General features: G+C 43.7%; 1 protein-coding gene across 1 annotated transcript in view; it reads left to right on the forward strand.

Annotated features, from left to right (window-relative positions):
- Positions 1 to 1,986: 1,986 nt before the first annotated feature.
- LOC309550365 (DNA (cytosine-5)-methyltransferase 3A-like) overlaps positions 1,987 to 27,187 on the forward strand; it is a gene marked incomplete at its 5' end in the record, with an annotated part of 96,203 nt that continues 71,002 nt past the window's right edge. The window contains 4 exons of the mRNA XM_082250761.1: positions 1,987 to 2,032; positions 4,991 to 5,092; positions 6,523 to 6,567; positions 24,069 to 24,148. Of these exons, the coding sequence (XP_082106887.1) occupies positions 1,987 to 2,032; positions 4,991 to 5,092; positions 6,523 to 6,567; positions 24,069 to 24,148 (273 nt within the window). The remainder of the gene's footprint in view (positions 2,033 to 4,990; positions 5,093 to 6,522; positions 6,568 to 24,068; positions 24,149 to 27,187) is intronic.

Genomic DNA, 27,187 nt, shown 5'->3' on the forward strand with positions numbered 1-27,187 from the left:
AATAAATCTTAATATTTCTATATGGAGATATTGCTGGCAAATATGAAGCAATCCAAACCATTACTTATCTGTCTCTAAATTCCAGTGATGGTGAATACCGTCACATCTCCCAAAACTGATATTTCAAAATTCATCATGAATTTTCAACTGCTGCAGCAGTCACAAACCTGGATGTCCTCCTTTCCCAGCAGGCTGTCCATAATGTATAATATGAAGTTACAGAAAGATCTCCTATGTCTCACTGCTACCAAGCTTCTAATTTTCACTCCTACTTTTTGCTGGTGCCAATTCAAGGAGCCCATACTTGCTCCATGTTAGCGATAGATACCAAACAACAGGCCACACACTGATGATGTCACTTGATCCAACAAGGTTTATTTAATCGACATTACACACTGCACCCTTCCACTTTTGCAGCACCCATCCAGGCTTTAGTTGCAGAAAATAATACTGACTAAGCCTGGAGGTATGAAACGCATTAGATGGGCGGCCCTAAGGTGGAAGGGTGCAGTATGTGCTGTCTGTGAAATAAACCTTGTTGCATCAAGGGATTGAGAGGCACCCACAAGTGTGGGGATAACTCTCTACTTTGGGAGGAATGGAGCAACAATCTACTTTGTGATAACGCCATTGTTGCAGGGGCAAAAAAATAAACTTCTCCCGTGAAATCATATCATTGAGACAAAAACTGCTGTAAGAAAATGTTACCATTGGTTGGGGGAGGGGGAGGGGGCACAGACATAAATCATCACAGGGCCCCTTACTACACAGTGGGGTTGATTTAAGACAAAGAGACTGGTTACTTTGCAAAATAATTTTCCCTTAGTGGATGAGGTGAAGATCTTCTGACTTCCATCATCCAATCATGTGCAAGCAATAATACTGTTTTTTTTATTTTCCTTGCATATTATTGGGTATTCTTTGCAAAGTGCATTTTCACCACAATCACTAAGCTAAGGGAAATTCTCTTTGTAAAATAAAAATTCTCATTGCAAAGTAAACAGCCTATTTATCTTTAGTAAATCAACCCCAATGTCCCTTTTTGTACTGCACTAAATAACATTAGTTGACTTTTTCAATCACTACAAGCTCTGGGAATTCAACAGTTTTGATAACTATATTTATATGCATGTTGGCTAATATTAATTCCAACTAAAATTCAGTTTCCATTTTGGATAAACGATGCCAGAGTTAGTCCTTCTTGTAGGGTTAAAGTGCTCCTGGAATGTCATGCTGTTGCCTTAAATCAGGGGCCTCTAAAAAAAGCCCAGGGGGTCCGGACTGTGGCAAGTGGGAGTAGAAAATGCCCCAGCAACAGTAGGAGTAAAAAAAATATATATGACTCCTGTGGTCAGAAGGAGGAGGAATAGGGCCCCATTGTTGGTGTCAGTGGAAGGAATAATGCTCCATTGCAGTGTGCCTTGTATCACAGGAACAGTGCTGAATGGCTGGAAAAAGGCAAGCAAAGGGCCACTTCTGGCCCCCGGGCCACAGTTTGGAGACCCCTGCTCTAAATGGTCAGCCTGAGATTTGTTATTAATTTTATTTGCAGACGGAAAACTTTCCTCTGCCTTAGAAGTGGCTCTGCCCTACATCTAATCCACCACTGAGGGGGACTTTCGCTACAAGTGGTTTAAATTCTTGATGGCTTGGTGACCCTAACTTGACAGATTTGTGTCCCAGAATCCAACAGGAAAAAAGCCTTTATCGCCCTAATATACACCTGGGACAATTTCTCTACCACCTAGAATGTTGCCCCCAGACTCTGGCCATGGTGATTTGGGTCTCACCGTTCCCCTCTAATAGTATATGTGCATTTTGTTTTATATGCCCTGTACAAATTATCTACAGCTAAAGACATATTGGGCATTATTAAAGATCTTTTCGATATGTACATTGAAGGAATGCAGTATACTGTATTTGACAACAACATACTATAACTATTGCTCCCATCCAGATGCCATCTGTGTAGATTCAGATGATGACATGTCCGATGATGTTCAGGACGTCTATGAAGAACACTCCAATCGAGGTATGCCCTTCTAATTGAAAAAAAAAGAATGTTTGTTAGGTTCTAGCATGATCGGTATGAAGTGGGCAATACCATGCTAAGGACATGGCAATATGAGAAGGGAAGGGATACCATTATTCCCCTTCACCCCTTGCAACTCTGTGAAGTTTTCAACCCTTATTGCAATCTAATTGTACAGTTTACTATGCTTCAGTTATGAATGGACACAGTTATTGATCGGTACCCATCATTTACTGTGTTCTTTCCGAAAAGGAAGGGCTGGTAAATGACATATTTACCAGCCCCTTTACCCGCTCTCCAACCTGAAACATCCCCCACAGCAGCTGAACAAAGTGGGGGGGGGGGGGGGGGAGCTGGCAGAGCTCTGAGGGGGAGGAGAGGGGAGGAAGCAAGGGAGCACACAGGGGGGGCAGACAGCAGAGTTGAGTAACCTGGACAGGAGGGATGGCAAATACATGAACAGATCTCCTCTGTTTTCCTCCTGCAGCCCTTTAATTGAGGTGGGAGGGAGGGGAGGAGAACCAGGCTTTCAGCGGCTGCAGGAGGAAAATGGAGGGAATCGGTTTGTGTATATGCTGCCTCTCCTGCCCAGGTATAAATCAGGGAGACTGCGAGGGCCCCTGGAGAATGGGAACGGGTCGCAATTAAGACCCCTGACGCTACACCAGTAAGAGAGAGGCATACATTGGTGGAATAGGGATGGAGCAACAAACTATATTGTGATAATTACACCATTGTGGGAGAAGCAAAGACTAAAACTGCTCCAACAAATTCTCATCATTGTGGAAGGGGCAGAGATAAAATCTGCTGCAAGGAAATGTAACCATTATGGGAGGGGTAAAGACAGGAATCATCACAGGGTCTATTACGAAACAATCAGGGAGATTTACTAAAACTGGAACACTCGGAATCTGGTGCAGCTGTGCATGGTAGCAAATCAACTTCTGACTGATTGGTTTCTATGGAGAGCTTCACCAGATTTTGCATGCTCCCATTTTAGTAAATCCCCCTACTGCATCTTATTGTACTGTGCTAAAAAACATTAGCTGCCATTTTTATACTAACGTATCAATAATCACAAGCTCTAGGAATTCAACAGTTTTACTTTATTGACTTATTTGCTTTTCTTATTTGCATGTCCATATCTACTTTAAATAAATTTTATTTGAAATTCAATCTCCATTTTAGATAAACAATTCCTTACATTGAAGAGTTAAAACTTCTTGTAGGGTTAAAGTCCCCCTAGAATAAGAATAATCAGCCTGAGACTCATTAGTTATTTTATTCAATCTGTCACTAATATGGACTTCCCTACATGATAAAAGGTGTAGATCACATGTGTCAAACACAAGGCCCGCGGATCGAACCTGCCCCGCTGGGCCATTTCATGTGGTCCTCACATCTCTCCTGCAGCTTCCGCAGCACCCCCCTAGTCCCTGCCCTCACCTTGTCTCAGACGTTTGCAGCAGAAGGGAGGACCAAACTTCTCTGCCAGATCCTGCGCTTCTCTCTGCAGCTGTGGATAGGCTCATCTCTGCCCCCCCCCCCTTCTGTTTCAGCAGTCAGCAGCAGAGAGGAGGAAAGAACTCTGTTCTTTCTCTGTGCAGCCGCAGCACCCCCTCATCTTGACGTCCCCTGGTCTCAGCAATCAGCTGACTTTAACCTTCCTCAGGTCCTCCTCCAGACCCTGCAATTTCTGTCTCCCAGCTACACCCCAGGCTTCTTCCCAGCAGCAGCACAAGGTAAGGGGGTTGCACTGTTATGTAGGGAGCAGGGCCGGGAGGAGGAATGTGGAGGGCAGCAGGGGGTAGGATTTTTTCTAGGAGGGGAAATTTGTGATTCAGAGGGACTTGTGTTGGGGAGGAGGGGCTTTGTGCTAGAACAGGTGATATGGTAGTGGGGGAGGAGATTTGTGATAGTAGGAGATTTTTTAGGGGGGGGGGATTTGTTCTAGTAAGGATGATTTTGGGGGTTTGTGCTAAAAGGGGGGATAGGAGGAGGATATCTGTGCTGGGAGGGGGAATTTGAAGGGGGGGGGGGGGGGTTGGGGAGAGAATGTATACTCGGAGGGTAATTTTGAGGGGTGGAAAATGTATGCTAGGAGGGGTGATTTTTTTTGGGGGGGTGGGCTGGGCATTTGTGCTAGGGGGTTAGGGGGCAGAGATTTGTGCTGGGAGTGGGATATTCAGCAGGGAGACGGATTTGTACTGGGAGGAGGGGGAATTTAAGCTTAGGGGGGGTAATCATTTTTTTTTGGGGGGGGGGGGATTTTTGCTGACACATAATGCTTATACATGTGGGGGGGGGCACAGTTTGGCATGTTCGCCCTGGGCTCTAGGTGACCTTGTCCCTGCATTGTAGGGGAGGTTGAGGGACTCTTGACTTCTGATGGAGGGATCTTGCCATCTAATGTAAGGGGGTGGGGTGCTCTGAACATCTGCTTATAATTAATGTAAGAGTAATACAGCTCTATGCCAGTTGAAAAGGAGGGTTGGACACCACTGGTTTTATCTACAAGAAATTTCAGTGGATACCGCTCACACACAACACCATGGCAGACACAACCAGCCCATTGAGGGTAACAATAATGATGATGCGCCCCACAATGAAATTTTATTTGACACCCCTGATGTAGATCTTCAAGGGCTGAAACCTCAACTGACAGATTTGTACCCCAAAACCCCTACAGGAAAAATGCATTTGTTGCTCTGGTACAAACCTGTTGCAATTTGTCTATTATTCAAACTTTTACCACACCGAACCTTGGCCATGGTGATTTGGGCCTTACTGGTGGTTCTTTTTCGTTTTTGCTTGGTATATGTGCATTTTATCATATCTACAGCTAAAGACAGAGATGAGAATCAATAAAAATATTTTTAGTGTATACAGTGGCAGAATTAACCAGAAACATACTGTATATGAAAAGAACATACTATACTTGCTCTCTGCCTCTTCTAGAAGGTGTCATCTGTGTAGAGTCTGGTGAAGACGAAGACGAAGACGAAGACGACGGCATGTCCAACAATGTTCAGGAGGTCTGTGAAGAACGCTACAACCGAGGTATGTCCTTCTTATTGATTTTAAAATATCAGTAAACCTAAAACAGTAACAATTCTATAGCTTGAAAAAATGAACTTTGGTAGGATATAGCAGAAGATACAGGCATAAAGTAATGCTGAGGATATGGGAATGTGAGGGAGGGGAGAGATATCATAACTCCATTTCATGCCTGACAATTCTGTTAAAGTTGGGTATAAACTGAATGGATTGTTTGCATGGCCTCTCCCAGTGCACTATTGTTGGTATATGTACAGGAGATCGGACACTCTGATAGTAATATATGTTTCACCGTACTGTGTTTTCTTCATAAAACTCATACATTGTGTAGGAATCTGTGTTATTAGTATGTCCCTGTCCAATGTGCACTCTCCTTTCCTTTTACATATAATGGAGTACCTTTAAAAGGAGAACAAAAGGAGTCATGTTACCTTCGAAGCTTCTTTTTCTATCCAAAGGTGGCTGGTGGAAAGAATAAAATGCAGTCAACATGCCTCCTACTTGGTCTAACTACCACATCCTGCAACCTCCCACTTTGGTGACAACATCCTGCAACTTCCACACTTAGATTGATGGCCACAACCCTTAAATTCTTACTTTGAATGATATCCACCTCCTTCAAATGCCCACTTGCACTAATAACCACATCCTGGGCTCCGACATGGGGGGCACAGACTGAAAGAGTAATGGCTAAATCTTGGCAATCTTTCCCCAACCGACTTCCTGGGGCACTAGGTTAGCCCCTTTTATGTGATAGGACCTGCAGGGGGTGGTAACTTTCTGAGAAAGAGCAGGAAGCCTGGCCAGCAGAGTTTACTCTTCTTTGACAGAGGCACCATCCCTGCAGGTCAACCAAGGACAAGTGTTGAAGAAAGATATATATATAAATAGATATATTATATATATAAATATATACAGTATATATATATATATATATATAGAACATATATTTGGTCTTCTACACAAACTGAGTTGACGCGATGAACAAGACAAGAGTCATAGATATATTATATATATAAATATGTATATATATCTATATATACAGTATATATATATATATATATATATATATATATATTTGCTCTTCTACACAAACACAGTTGACGTGATGAACAAAGACATGAGTCAGTACAACAGAGAAAAAAAAATGAACCCCCTTGGAAGCAACTGCTTACACATATCCTAAAGTGACTCAACTTGGACCGATGACCATATGCCGAAACACACCTTTTTTGGATTGATGACTATATCCCAAAACCTTCCATTTCCCATGGATTGATGACCATGTCCTGCGCCCACCCAACCTCCTGCTCATTGATTGCCCTACAGAAATCACACAACTTTCACTGTTATATTTTGAATTATTTTTGTTTTTCAGTACATGAACCTGAGTTTTAATCATTGACATAAAGCTTGCATTTTATGATTGACAGAGAACCTGTTCAATGAAGTGAGACAGGGGATCAGAGATATAGAAGGTAAGTCGAAGCAGTAGAAGATGTATGAATTGTTATAAAACACTTATAGTAGTATTCTGTACACATTTGATTTCTGTCTGTTTTATACTGTATATTCACAATCCAAATTAACAGAAATGAACAGTATAATATTGAAGGAGAATCATGTATCGTGTTTCTTCTGTTTTTGAACTGTTCTAAACCCAAGAACAAAAAATGTAATATATTGCAGTTTGCCAGTTCTCAATCGTGGTGGTTGCAATCGTTTTCTTTTATCAGGTTCTTTATACCTAATTCTTTTACCTGGTGATCCCGCCAGTAACACACTTGCTTTCTTGAGTGACAACACTCACTTAGTGTACTTACAGTGTTCAACATAAATGGGTACACCCAGTGCTGCCCTAGGCCTGACTAAACTTGTGCACCCCCTAATTTAAATATGAAGCACCCCTTCCTGTAAAGGCCACACCTCTTCCTGTTTATGACCCGCCCTGTCATCTTTAAACCACAGACCACAACCACAGTCTATCAGTGCCCATCAGTGTAGCCTCATCAGTTCCCAGAAGGTCAGCCTCAGCAATGCCCATCATCATACCATCATATCATACCAGGAGCTAGCGGTGTGACCGCTTTATGGGGGTGCCAGACTGATTTGCCTCCTGGACCCTGCCCTCCAGCCCAATTCACCCTATAAGACTGGCACTATACTAAAAGTGTAGCGTAAACCGGCAGGGACCCTTTTTAGTGGGGGAGCCGGGAGGAGGCTGTTTTTTTCTCGTTAATGGTGCAACTTTTTTGCTGCCCCCTTGCAAAGTGCTGCCCTAGGCCTGGGCCTTGTTGGACTAGACCAAGATACAGTCTATACATGCCATTCCTCTGCAAGGTACACTGTATTGTGTCACGGGGAAACAATCACCCCAGTTTGACCTTCTACTTCTTTAGCTAACTGCAGTGAACGTGCATTGCGATTTTCTTCAACCCTTCTCATCAGAAGATGTTCCTGTCGAGATGTTAACTTCCGCGGACAGCCTGGATGTCTCTGTGAGATGGTTGCATTTCCATCTTTGTTAAATTTTTGTATCACGTTTGCTACAGTATTCTGACTGATAAGTAAAGCTTTGCTGATCTTCTTGTAGCCTTCACCTTTCTTGTATAAAGAAATGGTTTTCTTTCTCAGGCCTTGTGACATTTCTCTTCTATGTGGTGCCATTACTGATAGCATGAAATGGAAAGGGGTTTTGTTTGTTAATTAAAGCTCTTTTATAATCAGCTGTCTGCTGGACACCTGTTTAATGAATAATTAGACTCATCTGTAGCCAGTGCCATCTTAAGAGCATTACAGGGCCCCGGGCAAATGCAGTGCACTGGGGCCCTGCCTACACAATCACGCACGAAAATAAAAATGCAAATTATCGATAAGGCGATATTTATTGGTACAGCAGTGCCAGGCTAACGACAGTTTCCAAGTTCAGCGGCTGGGTCTGGTGAACACACACATGGACGGGAGTCAGACTCGACTGTCCTGTGTCAGCCTGTTCCTGTGGAGGCAGACGGGCATTCCTGCAGTTGTGGGCTCCCAATCCATGGCCCAAGTGGCCTGACTGCAGCGCAGGGCCGACAGGCGCTTGCCACCTGCTAAGTTCGGCGGCGGGATGCACACGGGAATCGGGACTAATGCTTGGCTGGGGCTGGGTCGCTGGGCAGGTAGGGCCCCCTTGGCAAGTGGTGCCCCCGGGCAACTGCCCAGACCTTTTGTTAAGATGGCCCTGCCTGTAGCTAAATTCTTGTTAATTAGGATTTTGTTGTCAAAGGTTAAGCTTTGCTCCTAAGACTTTCATTGGGGTGTATTCATATTTGGTCTTGAATTAATTTGTTAGGAAAAATACTTTTTTGCATGTGCAAATAACAAATCTTGGTTTCAATAAATGGCCCGCATTTGTAGGAGTATTTTGTAGTATAGTGTCCCATAGAAAATAGTAAAAGAATGTAAAATCCACGCTCGGTGTAAATTGGGAAAAATAGCAGCCACTTAGCAAACCGTGATTCCAGTTAGTAAATTATAACGGGAAAAAAATCAGAGCTCCAAATAGTGCAACATTATATAACATTCAGTTGTATATAAAAAGTTAAAAAGTGTCCATGTGAAAAATAGAACTCAATCCTAATTTAATAATGCAACACAAAAAAATAAAAAACAGTCCTTAAGTGCAAAACAATCCGGTAAAGGAATGATCCATGCAAGGTAAGTAAAGACAGGCCCAAAGCAAAAAAAATAAATAAGCGCAGGGCCTTATGATAGGGTGGACAGGGACACTGATAATTTAAGGGGTTAACTAGCTGGGATCATGGGGAGGTCAGTTCCTGGGATTGGGTGTAGGAGGGGCTATAGACAGGGTAACACTGGGGGCTGTATATTGCATTTCAGCAGACCTCGTGGAACGTGGAGCGAAGAAGAACCCCCCGCCCTGGTGTGTGTTCAACGGTTGTTTATAAAAAAAAAAAAAAGAAAATGATTGCTGGTTTGGCGGTTGGGGTCTTTGGAGGCATTAAACAGTTTTTGGTAAAGTTCATAGGGTGACCCATCTAAGGTATGGCGCATTCTAGTGTATCCCGGTTAATGGTGGATTAACGGGGAAGTGGTAACAAGGAGGTGAAGTGGTGAAGTGTGTTTGTCCCCGAGTCGGTGTTGCGCGGCTGAGTATTGATGCTGATACACAGTTTTAATTTGGTTTTTGGTGCCTCCCAAGACCAGCAACCTTTATGTGGTACTGGATTATGTATGGTTTATGTTTTAAGAAAATGTTATTTTGGTTATTTGTTAATAAAATGGCCTACCAGGCCAAAATTTTCTCCAGACTGGTGTCACTGGTGTTATTCAGAGTCAGATATAGATGGGCAGTTGGGGGTAATATTAATATTGAGTGTATGCCTCTGAAATACCCCAATCAAGGGATCTGTCCCCAGCAACACCCTCACACTCAGGCTTCTTACAAGATGTCCAGGACCATAAATTATAATGGTCAAACAGGCAGCGGCTAGTTTATCCAGGAGGGTAACTATCATATGGATCACAGATCATATAGGGGAGACTCACAATGATAAAAAAAAGGAAAACTCCCATAGTGAAGCCCATCATGATATAAAATAATTTATTTTTTAAAATATGGCTACATGTACCTTCATACAAACCATAAAAGGCATTTGTTTTGTATAACAGAAGAGCAGCAGGCTGGCGGCTTCAAACACTACCGCTGGTAAGCGATTGGGCGTGCGTGATGCCCGCTCGCTTACCAGTGCTAGTGTTTGAAGCCGACAGCCTGCTGCTCTCCTGGTATTCTAAACAAATGCCTTTTATGTTTTGCATGAAGGTAATTGTAGCCATATTTTAAAATAAATCCTTTTATATCATGATGGACTTCACTATGGGAATTTTTCTTTTTTTTTATCATTGGGAGTCTCCCCTAGACGATCTGTGATCCATGTGATGGTTACCCATTATAATTTATGGTCCTGGACATCTTGTAAGAAGCCTGAGTGTGAGGGTGTTGCTGGTGATGGAGCCCTTTACTTTCACCTTGCACAGATCATTCCTTGCTTTCCACTTAAGGACTGTTTTTGATTTTTTTTGTGTTGCATTATTAGGATTGAGTTCTATTTTGCACATGGACCCTTTTTTACTTTTTTCTTTCAATCTTTTTTATTATTAAAGAAAGTCAGAATACAAAAGTTATTTAGTACAGGGAAGTCACATAGGCCAGAGCCCCGAACAAAATAAAGCATAAATACAAAGTCAGCCTCAACTTAAATACAATAAACGGATAACGAACACAGAGGCATTCAAAAGACAAATGAGCACATAAGTGTCCAACCTTTTCAGGTGACTAAAAGGGCACCAGGACCTGATGCGCATCTAAAGCAGAAAACAGGGACTACTCCCAATCTTAGGAGTTTACGGTTCAAAAGTAGAGAAGAAATTGAAAGAGAAAGGAGAGACAGAGGGGGGACCCAGTTAGAACACCGGAACCTAGGTCCCAGCGGAGGGAGAAGACAGAAAGTCCAAATAAAGAGAAACCCAGACGAGGAGCCTGCATCATCATTTCAAACTGGAGAAACCAGACCAGGGTCTAGAGAGAGATCCTACAGTTCAACATTGAAGTAATGAGCCTATGGCTCCCATACCTTCTTAAAGAGTTTATAAACCTCCCAAAAAAAATAAATAAAAAAAAAATAAAACCTGAAAGACAAAGGCATAATGAGTTAGTATGCGTCGCATACTAGCTCATTATGAAATACTTACCTTAGAACAAAGTCCCCTGCAGCGCCAGCCACTCACTGCTGACTCACTGCTCCATCTATACCCGGTCTTCCTTCCAGGTTTGCATCCTCTGGCTATCTGATTGGCTGGAGCCACGATAACATCACTCTTGCACATGCGATTGGGAGCCATCGTTGATGGCACAGGGCTCTGAAGGCATGGGCGGCGGTTCCTTCGAAGCGCATACACAAGTAATGTCACTGGCTGCATGCAAAGTAAATATCTCCTAAACGGTACATGTTTAGGAGATATTTATAGTACCTATAGGTAAGCCTTATCATAGGCTTACCTATAGGTACAAGTTACAGAGGAAGCTTTACTTCCTCTTGAAATCGAGGTATGGAATCATTAAGCTTACTTGCCAGATACTCATTGAGCATGATCCAGGAAACCTTACGCCTGAACAAAGCAATATGGATTGAAGAGCTCTTATAGAAATGATCTATAGTAAGTTTGGCAGCTAACAGCAGGAAGTAAATCAATTGCTGTATGGAGCGAGAGACATCAGCAACTTTTTCATTTAGTAAAGCAATACAGGGTAATTGCGGAACAGGCGTTTCCGTGACCTTCCGCATTATCACGAAGACTCTGTTTTAGAAGTCGCGAATTCTAGGGCATTCCCAACAAAGTTTTTCAACTGAATGTATATATATTGTTGGACTATTTGGAGCATTGCTTTTTTCCCATAGAAAATGTTGATTCTGAAAAGAAAGTAAAGGCTTTCTGACAAATCTGTTGGGGTGTACTCATTTATGCTGAGCACTGTATCTGTGGAGGAGCAGCTTTGTTACCCTAGAACTGGAAGTGTGTTAAAGCTGAACTCTGGGATAAGCTGGGATAATAAATATTGTCTAAATAAAATAGCCATATGTATTCTTCCTATGCGCCTTCTTCATGCACTTTGTGTATTTCTTTTCCGATCTGTACAGTAATTCATTGTGAAACTTGGCAAGAGTGATTCCCCCAGGGTTTTTTTTTTAGCAGCAGTGTATTAAATCAAACTAATATTTTTGTAAAAATTATATTTTATTAACAATTCATAAAAAATGAGTGCCACATACAAATTATATTCTGGTTATAAAAAGAAGTCATCCAATAGTAAGAAACATTTGTGTATGGTAGCAAATTGAACTACCGACCACTAGAATACTCCTACACGTTTCGACCCATTTAAAGTCGTGGTCTTCTCCAGGGTTTTTTTTTCTATGAAATATATACATATCATTAGTAATACAATACACTCTATTTTGGTTTATGCATCTAAAAACAAGGTAAGTGTGTATTTACACACTTACCTTGTTTTTGTTGGATTACTTCTTGTTGTTGTACCCAGAATATAACTTTTATGTGGCACTCATTTTTTATGAATTGTTAATAAAATATAATTTTTACAAAAATATTAGTTAGATTTAATACACTGGTGCTTAAAAAAAACCTGGGGGAATCCCTCTTGCCATTTTCTTCTGGTTACAACAACAAGAAGTCATCCAATAGTAAGAAACATTTGTGTATGGTAGCAAATTGAACTACCGACCACTAGAATACTCCTACACGTTTCGACCCATTTAAAGCCGTGGTCTTTTCCAGGGGTTTTTTTTCTATGAAATATATACATATCATTAGTAATACAATACACTCTATTTTTGTTTATGAATATAAAAACAAGGTAAGTGTGTATTTACACACTTACCTTGTTTTTGTTGGATGACTTCTTGTTGTTGTAACCAGAATATAACTTTTATGTGGCACTAATTTTTTATGAATTGTTAATAAAATATAATTTTTACAAAAATATTTGTTAGATTTAATACACTGCTGCTAAAAAAAAAAAACAGGGGGGGTTCCCTCTTGCCATTTTCTACTATGTGGGTTGTGCACCATCCTTAGCTCCCTATGTGGTTTGTACCATTATGAAACTTTGCCTTTGTGTAGGAGCTTCCTTATAAAGACCCATCAATGCTGATCTCTGTCCTTGTGCAGGATGACTGGTCCTGCCTCCGCCCCCGGCTGTAGTTTTCTGCAGGCAGCCTGTAGTGGGTGGGGCCTGCTGGGTCCCTCCCACAGCTCTGCTCTCTGCACAGGCTATGTACAGCACAGTGATGATGTCATTGCTAATTTTACAAGGTAACAAATGTGTTTTCAAAGGCATTTGGTTGGTTTCTATCCTTTGTGACTATTGAGGACTAAACTCAAATGAAAGTTTTTGTGTCTGGATTTCAGTTAGAAGACACACAAAAAAAAAAAACAACAGTTATCAGTCCTGCTTGGATCTCTCTGTGGACAACAGAAATCCACTACCCCCCAATAATGCCACTATGCCATGGTGATGGGGAAATGGGAGATGTTCTGTTCTCCACATAGAGAACTGTGAGGCAGTGCTGATAATAATATCTGAGATTTTAGTGCAACATTGTCAGTTCACTTCCCGGAAATAGGAAGCTTACTGGATTTCTGGCAGATCAACAGGTGTTTTTTTGCACTTATCAGAGAAACAAAAAAAAAAAACAAATAAAAAAAAATCAGAACACATACTTTAACCGGTTGCCGAATGCGCACAGTATATTTACTGCGGCAGTCAGCCCCGGCCAGGCAGAGTGACGTAGGTCTACGTCGCTCACCTGCCACTGCTATTAGAGCCAATAGCGGGCGAGCGCGCGCCCGCTGAGGCGCGCGCCCGCCTCGGCTCATTCAGGGAGGAGTGCGGCCGTGTGACCAGCGGACCCGATGTCCGCCGGTCACTCGCCGATCGTCGGTACAGCGGGAGAAAGGCAGAGCGGCTTATGTAAACAAGCCGCCTGTCATTCTCCCCTGTGTAAAAATGGAGATCAGACGGTTCTACTATGTAGAACCGTTGATCTTTGTTTTTACACCAATAGCATTGTCCCACTACAGTTAGAATCACGCCCCTAGGACACACTTAACCCCTCCCTGTCCAATACAGTTAACCCCTTCCCTGCCAGTGTCATTTTTGCAGTAACAGTGCATATATATATCACTGATTACTGCAGTAATGTCACTGGTACCCCCAAAAGTGTCAAAAATGTCAGTCAAGGGTCCGATCTGTCCACCGCAATGTCACAGTACCGCAAAAAAAATCGCAGATCGTCGCCATTACTCGTTAAAAAAAAAAACACCAAAAATGACAAAAATCTTTCCCTTTGTTAGTAAACGCGATAACTTTTGCGCAAACCAATCAAAATACGCTTTTTGTGATTTTTCTTACCAAACATATGTAGCATAAAACAAATTGGCTGAAAATGTTAAAAAATTTTGATTTTTAAATTTTTTTGGGGGGAATTTCATATAAAAAAAAAGTGAAAAATATTGTTATTTTTGCAAAAATTACGCTCTTTTTTTGTTTATAGCACATGATCAAAAAATCGCACAGGTGATCAAATACCACCAAAAGAAACTCTGTTTGTGGGAAAAAAGGACATGAAATTCGTTTAGGTACAGCGTCGCACGACCGCGCAATTGTCCGTTAAAGTCGCGCAGTAAAAAATCGCAAAAAAAAACCCTGGTCAGGAAGGGGGTAAAATCTTCCGGGGCTTAAGTGGTTAACAAATATGACATAAAAAAATATTCACAAAAGTAATAAACTTGTTGGCTGGTTGTTGGGTGGGTGACTCTGTATAGACGGATACATAGTACACTCTCGTACATCCCTCTACATCCTCACTACAACCCCACTCCATACAATGCTGACACCTCTCACAGCTTCAGGGGATGCAGACTGATAATCGACCTCCAAGGTGACCCCTGGCTTGTATTTCTCATGGTGCCTTTGGTGGTTCATGTACCCCTGGATGCGAACTGCTGATGTTCTATTAAAAAGTATTTTGTTATAACAAACCAGTGCATTTTATTGCGGAATGGAAAGTACCAAATTAGTCTATGGTTCTCATAAACCACTTCAGCTCTCATACCTTTATACCTCTTATGGACCAGAGCAATTTTTAATTTTCCGCAATTGGCCTCTGTTTATTTGGCAATAAGTTTGTCATAACTTAGGATAACAAAGCAATACATACATTTTTTTGTGGGACAAACTTAGCTCTCTTTTGGCAACATTGTCTTGCAAAATGTTTTTTTCTATGCAATCTATAGACAAAAACATCTAAAAAAATGAAAATTCTATTAAAAAAGGAAGTTTTACTGTAAATAAAAAAAATATGCAATTTATTCCATAATTTGTTCCATTTAAAATTACTTAAAAATTATGTTTTTGGTACTGTGTATGTTACTTCAAAGAAATGAAAATATGAAACTTTTTAAATCAAATTTATACATTTCGTTTTGAAACATATAAACAAGCAAAATGAAGGACAAACTAAAAATATTAATGGTAAAAAAAGAAACATATTAGCAGAAAAAAAGGGGAGGAAGGGGTGGAGTTATTTAGAGATGATTATGGTTAACTAAGGGTTAATAAGTGTTGAATAGGAATACATTGTATCAATTTTTTCACTTGTAACGTTTCTTTAACTGATAAATGAAATAGTAGCTTCAATGTAACGAAAAAAAAAAATGTTACATTGTATTACTCAATGACACTTGCAGACCATCTGCAAGTGTCATCCTACACAGAAGTGGCTGTATTTTGACAGCTGCTCCTGCCATGCAATACATAGCAAATACATGCTGGCAATAGCAGGCAAAGTGGTGGAGGAAGGGATAGGAGCAGGATCAGGGGAGGACTGGGCCAGGGGGCAGGGGGGCAATTGCCCCCTGGGCCGCTCTGATGCCCTGTAAAAAGGCTGCACTGCTTCTGCCACAAACATGCCTAAAGGATTCCTGCTGAAGACTAGAGAAGTAAAAAGTCCCCACTGCTGATCTACTGAGTGTGGGTTGAAAACAAGGACAGAGTGCAGCCCCCCCCCAGCATGGATGGTGTAAACTGTGTCTGAGCAGAGGTGGGTTCTATGCCCCACTTGAGACTCTTCTGCCCCATCTAGCCCTCAGATAAGTTGTCCCAGCTCCCCCCACTTGCCCCCTGCTGCCCAGGTCAGGAACCCAGATTCAGCCGGTAAGTAGAGAGTATTTGGAGCAGGGCTTCAGCTTGAAATGGGGGTTAGGAGGAGGATTGGGAGAGTGAGAGGGGGGCCAAGTCACTGCACCATGGGCCTTTGGTTTGTACTTGCCCCCTGGGCTGAACGTTGCCAGTCTGCCCTTGAGCAGGATGTAGGGAATATGTTCTGGAAACAATGCTGATTTTTTTTTTTTTAATGTATATCCTACATTAAAAATCCTGAAGTGTGTAAAAAAAAAAAAATATTGCATCTTCAATAACTAACATTAAAGAATAATTGAGCTTTGGATGCATTAGCAGTTATCTTATACTCTTAGATGGCCAGTTCTAGATGTTTTGACTCAGAAGGAGAAAACTGTCTTTCAGCCTTCCCACTCTCCCAGTCTTAACATGCACATTTCCAAATTGTTGTACTGACAATTCTCCCAAAACTTGTGTAAAATCATTCCTATGTGATGGTAATGAGTGCTCAATTCAGGGAGAAGAATGTCATCCATGTGTACAATGACACAAGTATACAGGAGGTCACAGAACACCTTGTTGACAAAATTCTGGAAGATGTTGTTGTCAAAGCCAAAGGGCATCACTTGTTGCTCGTAATGCCCGTCCCTGGTGTTGAAGACCATCTCCCACTCTAGCTTTACTGGATCCTAATAGGATTGTAGGCTTCTCAGAGTTTCAACCTATAGAAGATTTGAGCACCCTGGAGTCTGTCAAAGAGTTCAGAAATCAGAGGTAGCGGATACCAATTTCTAGGCAATCTGCGCAGTGAGACCCACAAGACAACACCTGACCTGAGTTTCAGTCAAGGCGAATGGGGGGAATGTTTTTGCAGCTAAGGGAGACTTGAATGATGGAACTGGTTGACTTAGGAAGAACCAGGCAGAAGATTTTAGCAAAGTTATAGAGGAAGTTTTGAAACTGATAGGGCCTACAGCCAAGGTAGAGTCACCATCTGCTTGGTGAATTTCCTGATCACCCTAGAATTTACATATGCAGACTTCAGCGCTCAGTGGGTATCAAGGGGCATGATAAAACAAGGGAAAGCAATGGAATAGGGAGCCAGGTGTAGATCTCCTCCCTCTGGGTGAACTAGAAGCAGGAGTTTTCTGGATGGATGGAGCGATAGGTGACCAAAGGCATAACTCAGGTGTCAGGAAAGGAATCAGCATTCAGCAACAATAGAATGCTGGATGCAGAGCAGGTGTGTCACCACGCCCATCTCCCCAGCCCTGGCCCTATATAAGACACTCTCTGGCTGTGCTTCAGTGCTGGTTTATCATCAGCTCCTGTACCCGTGACCTGTTCGATTGCCTGTTGTTCCTGTTTATCCCGGCTAGCTCCTTTGACTTACCTGCATCTCTCCTTCGTTTGACCTCGGCTTGCCTGACCACCCCTTACTCTAAAAGACACCTCTGCTGGATCTCCTGTGTACCGACCTTGGCTTGGATCCCACGGACTCTCTCTCTTGTGCGGCCCTCTGTACCTTCATCTCCTCGGACTGATTATCTGTGTATGACCCTCGGCCTGGCATTAACCTTTGTCTCTTTTCTCTGAGCATCTATAGATCTCCTGGAAGCGGTCCTGAATCACCATCCATCCATCCATCCGGGATCCATCCGCATCCAGTGCTCCTTGGGACGTGTCATCTCCTGTTTCACCACCAGGGGTGATCCGCACCGAGCTGCAAGGGAAGCCCTCTCAGCACTTCGGCCTCCACCAAGGTAACTGACAGCATAAACCAGCCATGTCAGAGGCCGACAGAGGTGCTTCCCCGCTCGAGGCTCTGTGCCAACAGGTTTCAGCCCTGACCCAGGCCGTACAAAGACTACAAGATGGTTACTTCCAGCTGGAAGGTCGGGTACTTAACCTAGCCGGCTCCTCCTCCCCGACGGACCCTACTCAGCCTGCCACTAGCTCGCTACCGGCTCCGTCCCAACCGGATCAAACTAGCTCCGCCCATTCAGTTTCAGCTCCACCACCAGAGCCACGGGTGCCCACGCCAGAACGCTTCCGTGGGGAGCGAAGGAAGTTCAGGGCCTTCAAGAATGCCTGTTTGTTATATCTGGCTCTCCAGCCCAGGACCTTCTCCTCTGAATCCGTTAAAGTAGGGTTTATAATTTCCCTATTGGCTGACGAACCTCAGACTTGGGCACACAACCTCCTGGAACAGAAGAGCCCGATCCTAAATTCCGTAAGCTCCTTCTTTGAGGCTATGGCCCAATTATATGAAGATCCCCAGCGCACGGTCACCGCAGAGTCTGCCTTACATGCCCTACAACAGAACAAACGCCCGGCCGAGGACTACACTGTAGATTTCCGTAGGTGGGCAGCCGACACGGACTGGAATGAGGCAGCATTGAAGTATCAGTACCGACATGGCCTCTCTGAAGCTCTAAAGGACGAGCTTGCTCGAGTAGAGACACCAGCATCCTTGGAAGATTTAATCTCCCTTGCCATCCAGATGGACAGGCGTCTCCGGGAAAGACGCTCAGAACGCCTCCAGGGGGCTCGAGCTACTTGGGTCATGCCTAAGGTTCCATTTGCTGCCTCTCCTCTTCCTGGACCAGCTGTCAATGCCTCTGCAGATTGTGAACCCATGCAGATTGGGCTAATTCGTTCCTCCCTAACCCCCGAAGAGCGACAACGTCGCCGCCAGGCGAACCTCTGCCTATACTGTGGAGCTCCTGGCCATTTTCTCTGCAACTGTCCTGTGAGGCCTAGTAAGTGCTATTCACGGTCTGTTCTGAACTGTCAGGTCTCTGAGCCGTCCCCTGCTCACCTTACCCTTCCTGTCTCCCTACAGGTAGCCGAAGAGAGGATCCAGCTGACGGCAATTATTGACTCCGGAGCTTGTAGTTGTTTCCTGGACTGCACTCTAGCTAAGAAACTAGGAGTCCCCCTGCAAGTTAAGGAGCAACGGCTTCAAGTCTTTCTGGCCGACGGGTCCTTGCCTAGCTCCGGACCCGTGACCAAAGAGACCTATCCGGTTCTTACTATCACAACCCCGGGCCATCAAGAGTTCATCCGCTTCGATGTCTTGTCCTCTCCCTTATTCCCGGTAATCCTAGGCCTACCTTGGCTCCCGACTCACAATCCCCAAATTGATTGGGTAAAGAAGAAGATCTCCTTCTCATCCAAATACTGCCAGGATCACTGCTTCCCTCCTGGACCCAATGCCCCTGCCGCTTGTCTAGCCGTCCAGCCGGGCCCAGACCCCCTTGAAGACCTTCCTGAAGCTTATCGGGACTTTAGGGATGTATTTGACAAGAAAAAGGCTGATGTTTTACCCCCTCACAGGCCCTACGACTGCCCTATTGAACTTCTCCCAGGGGCAGAGATCCCTTTCGGAAGAATATTTCCCCTGTCTGAGAAGGAATTGGAAACTCTTCGAACCTATGTCAATGAAAACTTGGAAAAGGGGTTCATCAGGCCCTCATCCTCTCCAGCGGGTGCTGGAATCTTCTTTGTTGAGAAGAAAGATGGCACATTAAGACCCTGCGTTGATTACCGGGAGCTCAACAAGGTGACCATCAAGAACCGCTATCCTCTCCCTTTGATTCCAGAGTTGTTTCAGCGCTTCCGGACTGCCCGGGTCTTTACTAAATTAGACCTCCGAGGGGCATACAACATTATCCGCATCCGAGAGGGGGACGAGTGGAAAACAGCATTCAGGACCCGGTTTGGCCACTTTGAATATATGGTCATGCCCTTCGGGCTGTGTAACGCCCCGGCCACTTTTCAACATTTGGTGAATGACATTTTTCGAGAGTTTCTGGACAACTTCCTAATTGTGTACCTAGATGACATCCTGGTCTTTTCTTCCACTCTGGAACTCCACCGGATCCACGTTAAGAAAGTACTAGCCACCCTGAGGAAACATGGGCTCTATGTGAAACTGGAGAAGTGTGAATTTGAGAGAGAGTCCATCCAGTTCCTAGGGCTCATTATCTCAACAGGGGGTGTATCTATGGATCCGCAGAAGGTGAAAGCAATTCTGGAGTGGCCAGCCCCCACAGACAAAAAAGGAGTTCAGCGATTTGTGGGTTTTGCTAACTTTTACAGAAGGTTTGTGAAGGGGTTTTCAACAATTATTACACCCATCACCCAACTTACGCGCCAGCAGATCCGCTTCCGCTGGTCACCGGAGGCTCAGTCAGCCTTCGATGAGTTAAAGAACCTGTTCGTGACCGCACCTATTCTCCAACATCCGGACCCAGCTTTACCCTACATCCTCGAAGTGGATGCCTCGGAAGTAGCCACAGGGGCTATCCTGTCCCAGCGACAAGGCCCAAAGGCCTTACTACATCCGGTAGCGTTCTTCTCTCGAAAAATGTCACCCCCAGAGAGGAATTACGATGTGGGGGACCGGGAACTCCTGGCCATTAAATGTGCCTTAGAAGAATGGAGGTACCTGCTGGAAGGTGCAATGCACCCTATTATGATATTCACGGATCACAAAAATCTAGAATATCTTAGGGCCGCTAGACGCCTAAGACCTCGGCAAGCCCGGTGGGCTTTATTTTTCTCACGCTTCAATTTCCATATCACCTACAGGCCAGGGTCGAAGAATGGAAAAGCGGATGCCCTGTCCCGGATGTTTCCAGACTCTCCCAGCACAACGGAGCCCAATACCATCTTGTCAGCTCAAAACTTTTTCCTGATCCACGCTGACCTACAAACCTCAATTCAACAAGCCTCTACCCAATGTACAGGACTTGAAGCCGAGTCTCTAAAGAAACGGAATGGACTCCTCTGGTACCAGGAAAAAATTTTTGTTCCCGCACAAGTGAGATTGATGGTCCTCAAAACCTTTCATGACCACAAACTTGCCGGACATTTTGGGGTGAGAAAAACCTACGAACTTATTCAACGCCGCTTTTGGTGGCCTCAACTGCACCAGGACTGCAGAATGTATGTGAATTCCTGCATTACGTGCCAACGGAGCAAAGGGGCAAAAGTCAAGTCATGGGGCCTGTTGAGGCCATTACCGATTCCTGAGCAGTCCTGGAAAGGTTTATCTATGGACTTTATAGTTGAGCTACCACCCTCAGAAGGGTTTACCACCATCCTAGTAGTGGTAGATCGACTTTCAAAAATGGCTCATTTCCTGCCCATGGTGGGCACTCCTTCTGCCTTGGAAACAGCCAACGCATTCATCAAAGAGGTGGTCAGGTTACATGGACTTCCGAATAATATAGTATCAGACCGAGGCGTTCAATTTACCTCTAGATTTTGGAAGGAGCTCTGCAAGGCCTTGGCGGTTGGAGTGTCCCTGTCCTCTGCCTACCATCCACAAAGCAACGGGCAGACGGAAAGAACAAATCAAACTCTAGAACAGTACCTCCGATGCTTTTGCACCAGCTCTCAGGACAACTGGGTCTCCCTGCTCCCATGCGCAGAATTCGCTTACAATAATTCTGTACACTCCGCAACCAACCAAACCCCGTTTTGGGCTAATTATGGCTTCCATCCTTCTTTCTTGCCCAACTTGGACCAGGAAATCACGGTTCCCGCAGTCCTGGATCGTCTGGCTGCCATTAAAGCTAATTTTCAGTTACTACAGGACAATATTCAGAAAGCCCAACAGGATTATAAGAAATTCTTTGAACTCAAACGGAAGGTGAACCCTGCACACAAGGTGGGAGATAAGGTCTGGCTCTCGTCAACTAATTTAAAACTTTCTTGCCCATCCAAGAAGTTGGGGCCAAGATTCATTGGTGCTTTCGAGGTCAAGAGAGTGGTGAACCCTGTGGCCTTTGAATTAGTCTTGCCCGGTTCTTTCAAAATTCACCCGGTGTTTCATGCCTCGCTACTGAAGCCCGCAATACCGAGCCCATACCCGGGGAGAGAAGAGGTACCACCTCCTCCAGTTGCAGTGGAAGGGGAGCCTGAATTTGAGATTGAGACTATCTTAGATTGCCGACGGAGAGGCAATCGCACTCAATACTTAATTAAATGGAAAGGATACCCCCCGGAGGACAATTCCTGGGAACCATTGGATAATATCCATGCTCCTAAGCTTCTGAGAGAATTTCATAGTAAATTTCCGGAAAAACATGGTCAGAGGGCATCCAGAGGCTGCCCCTCGGGGGGGGGGGGGGGGGGGCACTGTCAGGAAAGGAATCAGCATTCAGCAACAATAGAATGCTGGATGCAGAGCAGGTGTGTCACCACGCCCATCTCCCCAGCCCTGGCCCTATATAAGACACTCTCTGGCTGTGCTTCAGTGCTGGTTTATCATCAGCTCCTATACCCGTGACCTGTTCGATTGCCTGTTGTTCCTGTTTATCCCGGCTAGCTCCTTTGACTTACCTGCATCTCTCCTTCGTTTGACCTCGGCTTGCCTGACCACCCCTTACTCTAAAAGACACCTCTGCTGGATCTCCTGTGTACCGACCTTGGCTTGGATCCCACGGACTCTCTCTCTTGTGCGGCCCTCTGTACCTTCATCTCCTCGGACTGATTATCTGTGTATGACCCTCGGCCTGGCATTAACCTTTGTCTCTTTTCTCTGAGCATCTATAGATCTCCTGGAAGCGGTCCTGAATCACCATCCATCCATCCATCCGGGATCCATCCGCATCCAGTGCTCCTTGGGACGTGTCATCTCCTGTTTCACCACCAGGGGTGATCCGCACCGAGCTGCAAGGGAAGCCCTCTCAGCACTTCGGCCTCCACCAAGGTAACTGACATCAGGATTCAAGCAACAATGCTCTCATACAGCGTCAGGCAAGCTCTCTATAGTTGCAAGGATTCTTTCAACATTTGAATGCATGACAAAGAGGGTGGTTCGACAGCCTTCTGGAAAATGGAAGCTTAACATTCTGCTGAAGGGCTAAGTGGCATAGATCCTAATAGAGCTTGCTCCTGGAAGTGGATGTTAATTTGGATACAGGGAGCAATCAAGTCATTTAGGGCAGCAGGAATGGACCTCCTGGCTAATTCAGGGCTTCATTATTTTCAGCAAGTTCCAGGCAAGCGTGTGAAACCTGACTGCGTATTGGCCTACAGTCATGCCTTCCTGATGAAGTCAGAGAACAAAGTTCTACCCAGATTGTCACAAGTTTTCCAGAAGGCATCTAGGAAGGTAGGACTGCCATTCTTGGCTACCCACAGCTTAGAGATACAGACGAAGGTGTCCCATAAAAAAAGTGAATCATATACATACTCTTGGTGTGGTCAGTAGGAAAATGATGGTCTGAAAGTTTAAAATGAATAGAACATTGATGAAGCCTGAATATGCTTACAGATCATAGAAAAGTGAAGTGGAGGAGGACATAGGAAGGCTGTGTCAGGACCTGGATCTGAACCCAACATCTCTGCTGCACCTGGCAGTAGCTCTTCTTGCTGAGCCACCATCTCAGGTGGCTAGGAAGTTTTTGGGAGGAGCAAAAAGTTTGTTCAAGGGATCAAACGGGGAGCTGTCCAGCATCTCAGCTGGACAGCTCCCTGTGTGATCCATTGAACAAACGTTTTGCTCCTCCCAAAAACTTCCTATTTAGGCCACTTTGTGTTTGTAAGATTATTGTGCTCTTCTTAAGCCAGTATCTTTCTCCTTACACTCCTGCTGCTCTCCGCATCTTCATTACCATTTGTTACTGACCTTTGGCTTGTTCCTTGACTATGCTTCCACATAATTCTAACCTGCAACCATTTGTAACCAACCTTTGGCTTATTCCTCGACTATGCTTCTGCTTGATCCCAACCTGCAACCACTTGTTACCAACCTTTAGCTTGTTACTGACTATGCTTCTGCTTGATCCCTACCTGCTACATTCACAGTTTTGGTCTGGCACATGGGCAGACATGCCTACGCCCGTGAAAAACAAAGAAAATCAAAATTATATGCCCATGGGACTTTAATGAGGAACATCTGCAAAAACACCTTTTGTTTTTTTATTCAATATCCACAGGTATAAACCTGTTCTATACAAAAGCACACAAACTGTTAAAAATACAGAAACTGATTTGCTGTTGTAATTCTATTTATATAACCAATTAGCATTTAAGAGATTTCTCTTTTTTTACATAATATCACAAAATCATATCCGCTTAGAAGTTCTTTACACTCTTCCGCTATGAAAATGTACTGTGCTCAGTGTGGAATATATAATATGTGTCTTGATATTCTATGTTTCTGCGTCTTAGCTTGCTCTGTCTGTCTTCCTCCTCCAGGGTTCTGCATCGCCTGTGGCAATGAACATATCACCGGTGGGCATCCCCTCTTTATTGGGGGCTTCTGCCATAGATGTACGGTAAGGTAACAACACAAGGTAAATGTCTGTTTCCTAGTCATACAGTACTGGACTCAGGGTCTTTAACTATTAAGACTGGTTTATACGCAGTTACCTTTGGGTGATTGAATACTAGAAAAAAAAAAAAACTGCAGGGATATTCACCTATATAATCCTTCCCATTTCCAGTAACCCTCAGTTATTTTTTTCTTGTTAGTGTCCTTAGGTAATGGACCTCATCTCTCTATTGAGAAAAATACCTTATTATAGGAAGGTTTTCTCCCTATTTCCCCTTTGGATCGCTGGTTGATGATATTTCAAGATGATTCTTCAAACAACAGGCTACATCATAGCCACTGCATATTTCTATGCAGCTTCTGGCTTGGTGGACTTATTTGCAGAGCCTTGGGGGACTCCGCCTAGTGGCAGATGCAGAGTTGGCCTGGCTTAAGCACAGTGAATGAAGAGGAGGTGAATCAGATTTCCTGTTTGTACTTCCTGCAAGGGTCTTCTTGTTTCTTGCTCCACCCTTACAATGTGGACCAGACAAGGTATCATTAAAACCTACAATCTGAAGGGTGGGGATTTTTCCAATCCCTATTAATGCGCACACTGTACCAGATCTTTTGGTCCTTTTTGGCCTTTTTAGCATCAGGCATATACAGTGCCTTGCGAAAGTATTCGGCCCCCTTGAACTTTGCAACCCTTTGCCACATTTCAGGCTTCAAACATAAAGATATAAAACTGTAATTTTTTTGTGAAGAATCATCAACAAGTGGGACACAATCATGAAGTGGAACGAAATTTATTGGATATTTCAAACTTTGTTAACAAATAAAAAATTGAAAAATTGGGTGTGCAAAATTATTCAGCCCCCTTAAGTTAATACTTAAGTTCACACCTTTTGCTGCGATTACAGCTGTAAGTCGCTTGGGGTATGTCTCTATCAGTTTTGCACATCGAGAGACTGAAATTTTTGCCCATTCCTCCTTGCAAAACAGCTCAAGCTCAGTGAGGTTGGATGGAGAACGTTTGTGAACAGCAGTTTTCAGTTCTTTCCACAGATTTTCGATTGGATTCAGGTCTGGACTTTGACTTGGCCATTCTAACACCTGGATATGTTTATTTGTGAACCATTCCATTGTAGATTTTGCTTTATGTTTTGGATCATTGTCTTGTTGGAAGACAAATCTCTGTCCCAGTCTCAGGTCTTTTGCAGACTCCATCAGGTTTTCTTCCAGAATGGTCCTGTACTTGGCTCCATCCATCTTCCCATCAATTTTAACCATCTTCCCTGTCCCTGCTGAAGAAAAGCAGGCCCAAACCATGATGCTGCCACCACCATGTTTGACAGTGGGGATGGTGTGTTCAGGGTGATGAGCTGTGTTGCTTTTACGCCAAACATAACCTTTTGCATTGTTGCCAAAATGTTTGATTTTGTTTTCATCTGACCAGAGCACCTTCTTCCACATGTTTGGTGTGTCTCCCAGGTGGCTTGTGGCAAACTTTAAACAACACTTTTTATGGATATCTTTAGGAAATGGCTTTCTTCTTGCCACTCTTCCATAAAGGCCAGATTTGTGCAGTATACGACTGATTGTTGTCCTATGGACAGAGTCTCCCACCTCAGCTGTAGATCTCTGCAGTTCATCCAGATTGATCATGGGCCTCTTGGCTGCATCTCTGATCAGTCTTCTCCTTGTATGAGCTGAAAGTTTGGAGGGACGGCCAGGTCTTCGTAGATTTGCAGTGGTCTGATACTCCTTCCATTTCAATATTTTTGCTTGCACAGTGCTCCTTGGGATGTTTAAAGCTTGGGAAATCTTTTCGCATCCAAATCAGGCTTTAAACTTCTCCACAACAGTATCTCGGACCTGCCTGGTGTGTTTCTTGTTCTTCATGATGCTCTCTGCGCTTTAAACGGACCTCTGAGACTATCACAGTGCAGGTGCATTTATTCGGAGGCTTGATTACACACAGGTGGATTCTATTTATCATCATTAGTCATTTAGGTCAACATTGGATCATTCAGAGATCCTCACTGAACTTCTGGAGAGAGTTTGCTGCACTGAAAGTAAAAGGGCTGAATAATTTTTCACGCCCAATTTTTCAGTTTTTTATTTGTTAAAAAAGTTTTAAATATACAATAAATTTCGTTCCACTTCATGATTGTGTCCCACTTGTTGTTGATTCTTCACAAAAAATTACAGTTTTATATCTTTATGTTTGAAGCCTGAAATGTGGCAAAAGGTCGCAAAGTTCAAGGGGGACGAATACTTTCGTAAGGCACTGTATTTCTCAGATTTACAGGGCTGCCATGTGGTCTTCTGTTAACACATTTGTTAAGTCCTACTAGGTGGATGTTCAGGCCTCTTATGATGACTGTTTAAAAAGTATGTAAACCCAACATTTCATATTTCTGATATGTGGCTGCTGTACCATTGACTTGAATGAAAAAGTATCCTGTTCTCTTTATATTGCTTCCTTTGTGCGAAATCCCTGGTGTTCCTGCCAGTCCCTCTGCTTTCCTAATAAAAACTGACCATACTAGGCACGAGAGCACAGCATGGTCAGTTCTCTAGCTAAACCTGCTTTCCTCCAATAATCACACTTATCCTGACATCCCCCCCTTCCTGACAGCCTTTTACTGGGAAGCTCAGTGTGCTGCAGCTTTTCCTCCCACAGCTCTTATGCAGCTGATAACAGAGGGAATTTGATCACTTATAAAAAAGGGGAAAAATGTATTTAAAATGTTTTTTTATCTGTACACAAATGCTGTACATGGAATGGGTTGTTTGTTTACAACCACTTTAAGTCATCAAGTGGTAAAAGCTGCTTGCTGAGTCTATCCAGCCTTCTTGACCCATTTTGTGGGCCCGGCGGCGATGTTTGCTGTGTTGCTCACCCCTCCATTTCACTGCTCACAACTAAGAAAATATGATTTTTGTCTTACCAGTAATTTCTGTTTCGTGGACTACAGTGCAGGACACAGGACACTTCCCCCTGTTCTTATGATCTTCCTTTTGCTTTCTACAAAACGGTGGCTAGCTGGAAGTAGGA

The sequence above is a fragment of the Pelophylax lessonae genome, assembly GCF_965119305.1.
Source record: "Pelophylax lessonae genome assembly, chromosome: 3".
NCBI lineage: Eukaryota > Metazoa > Chordata > Amphibia > Anura > Ranidae > Pelophylax > Pelophylax lessonae.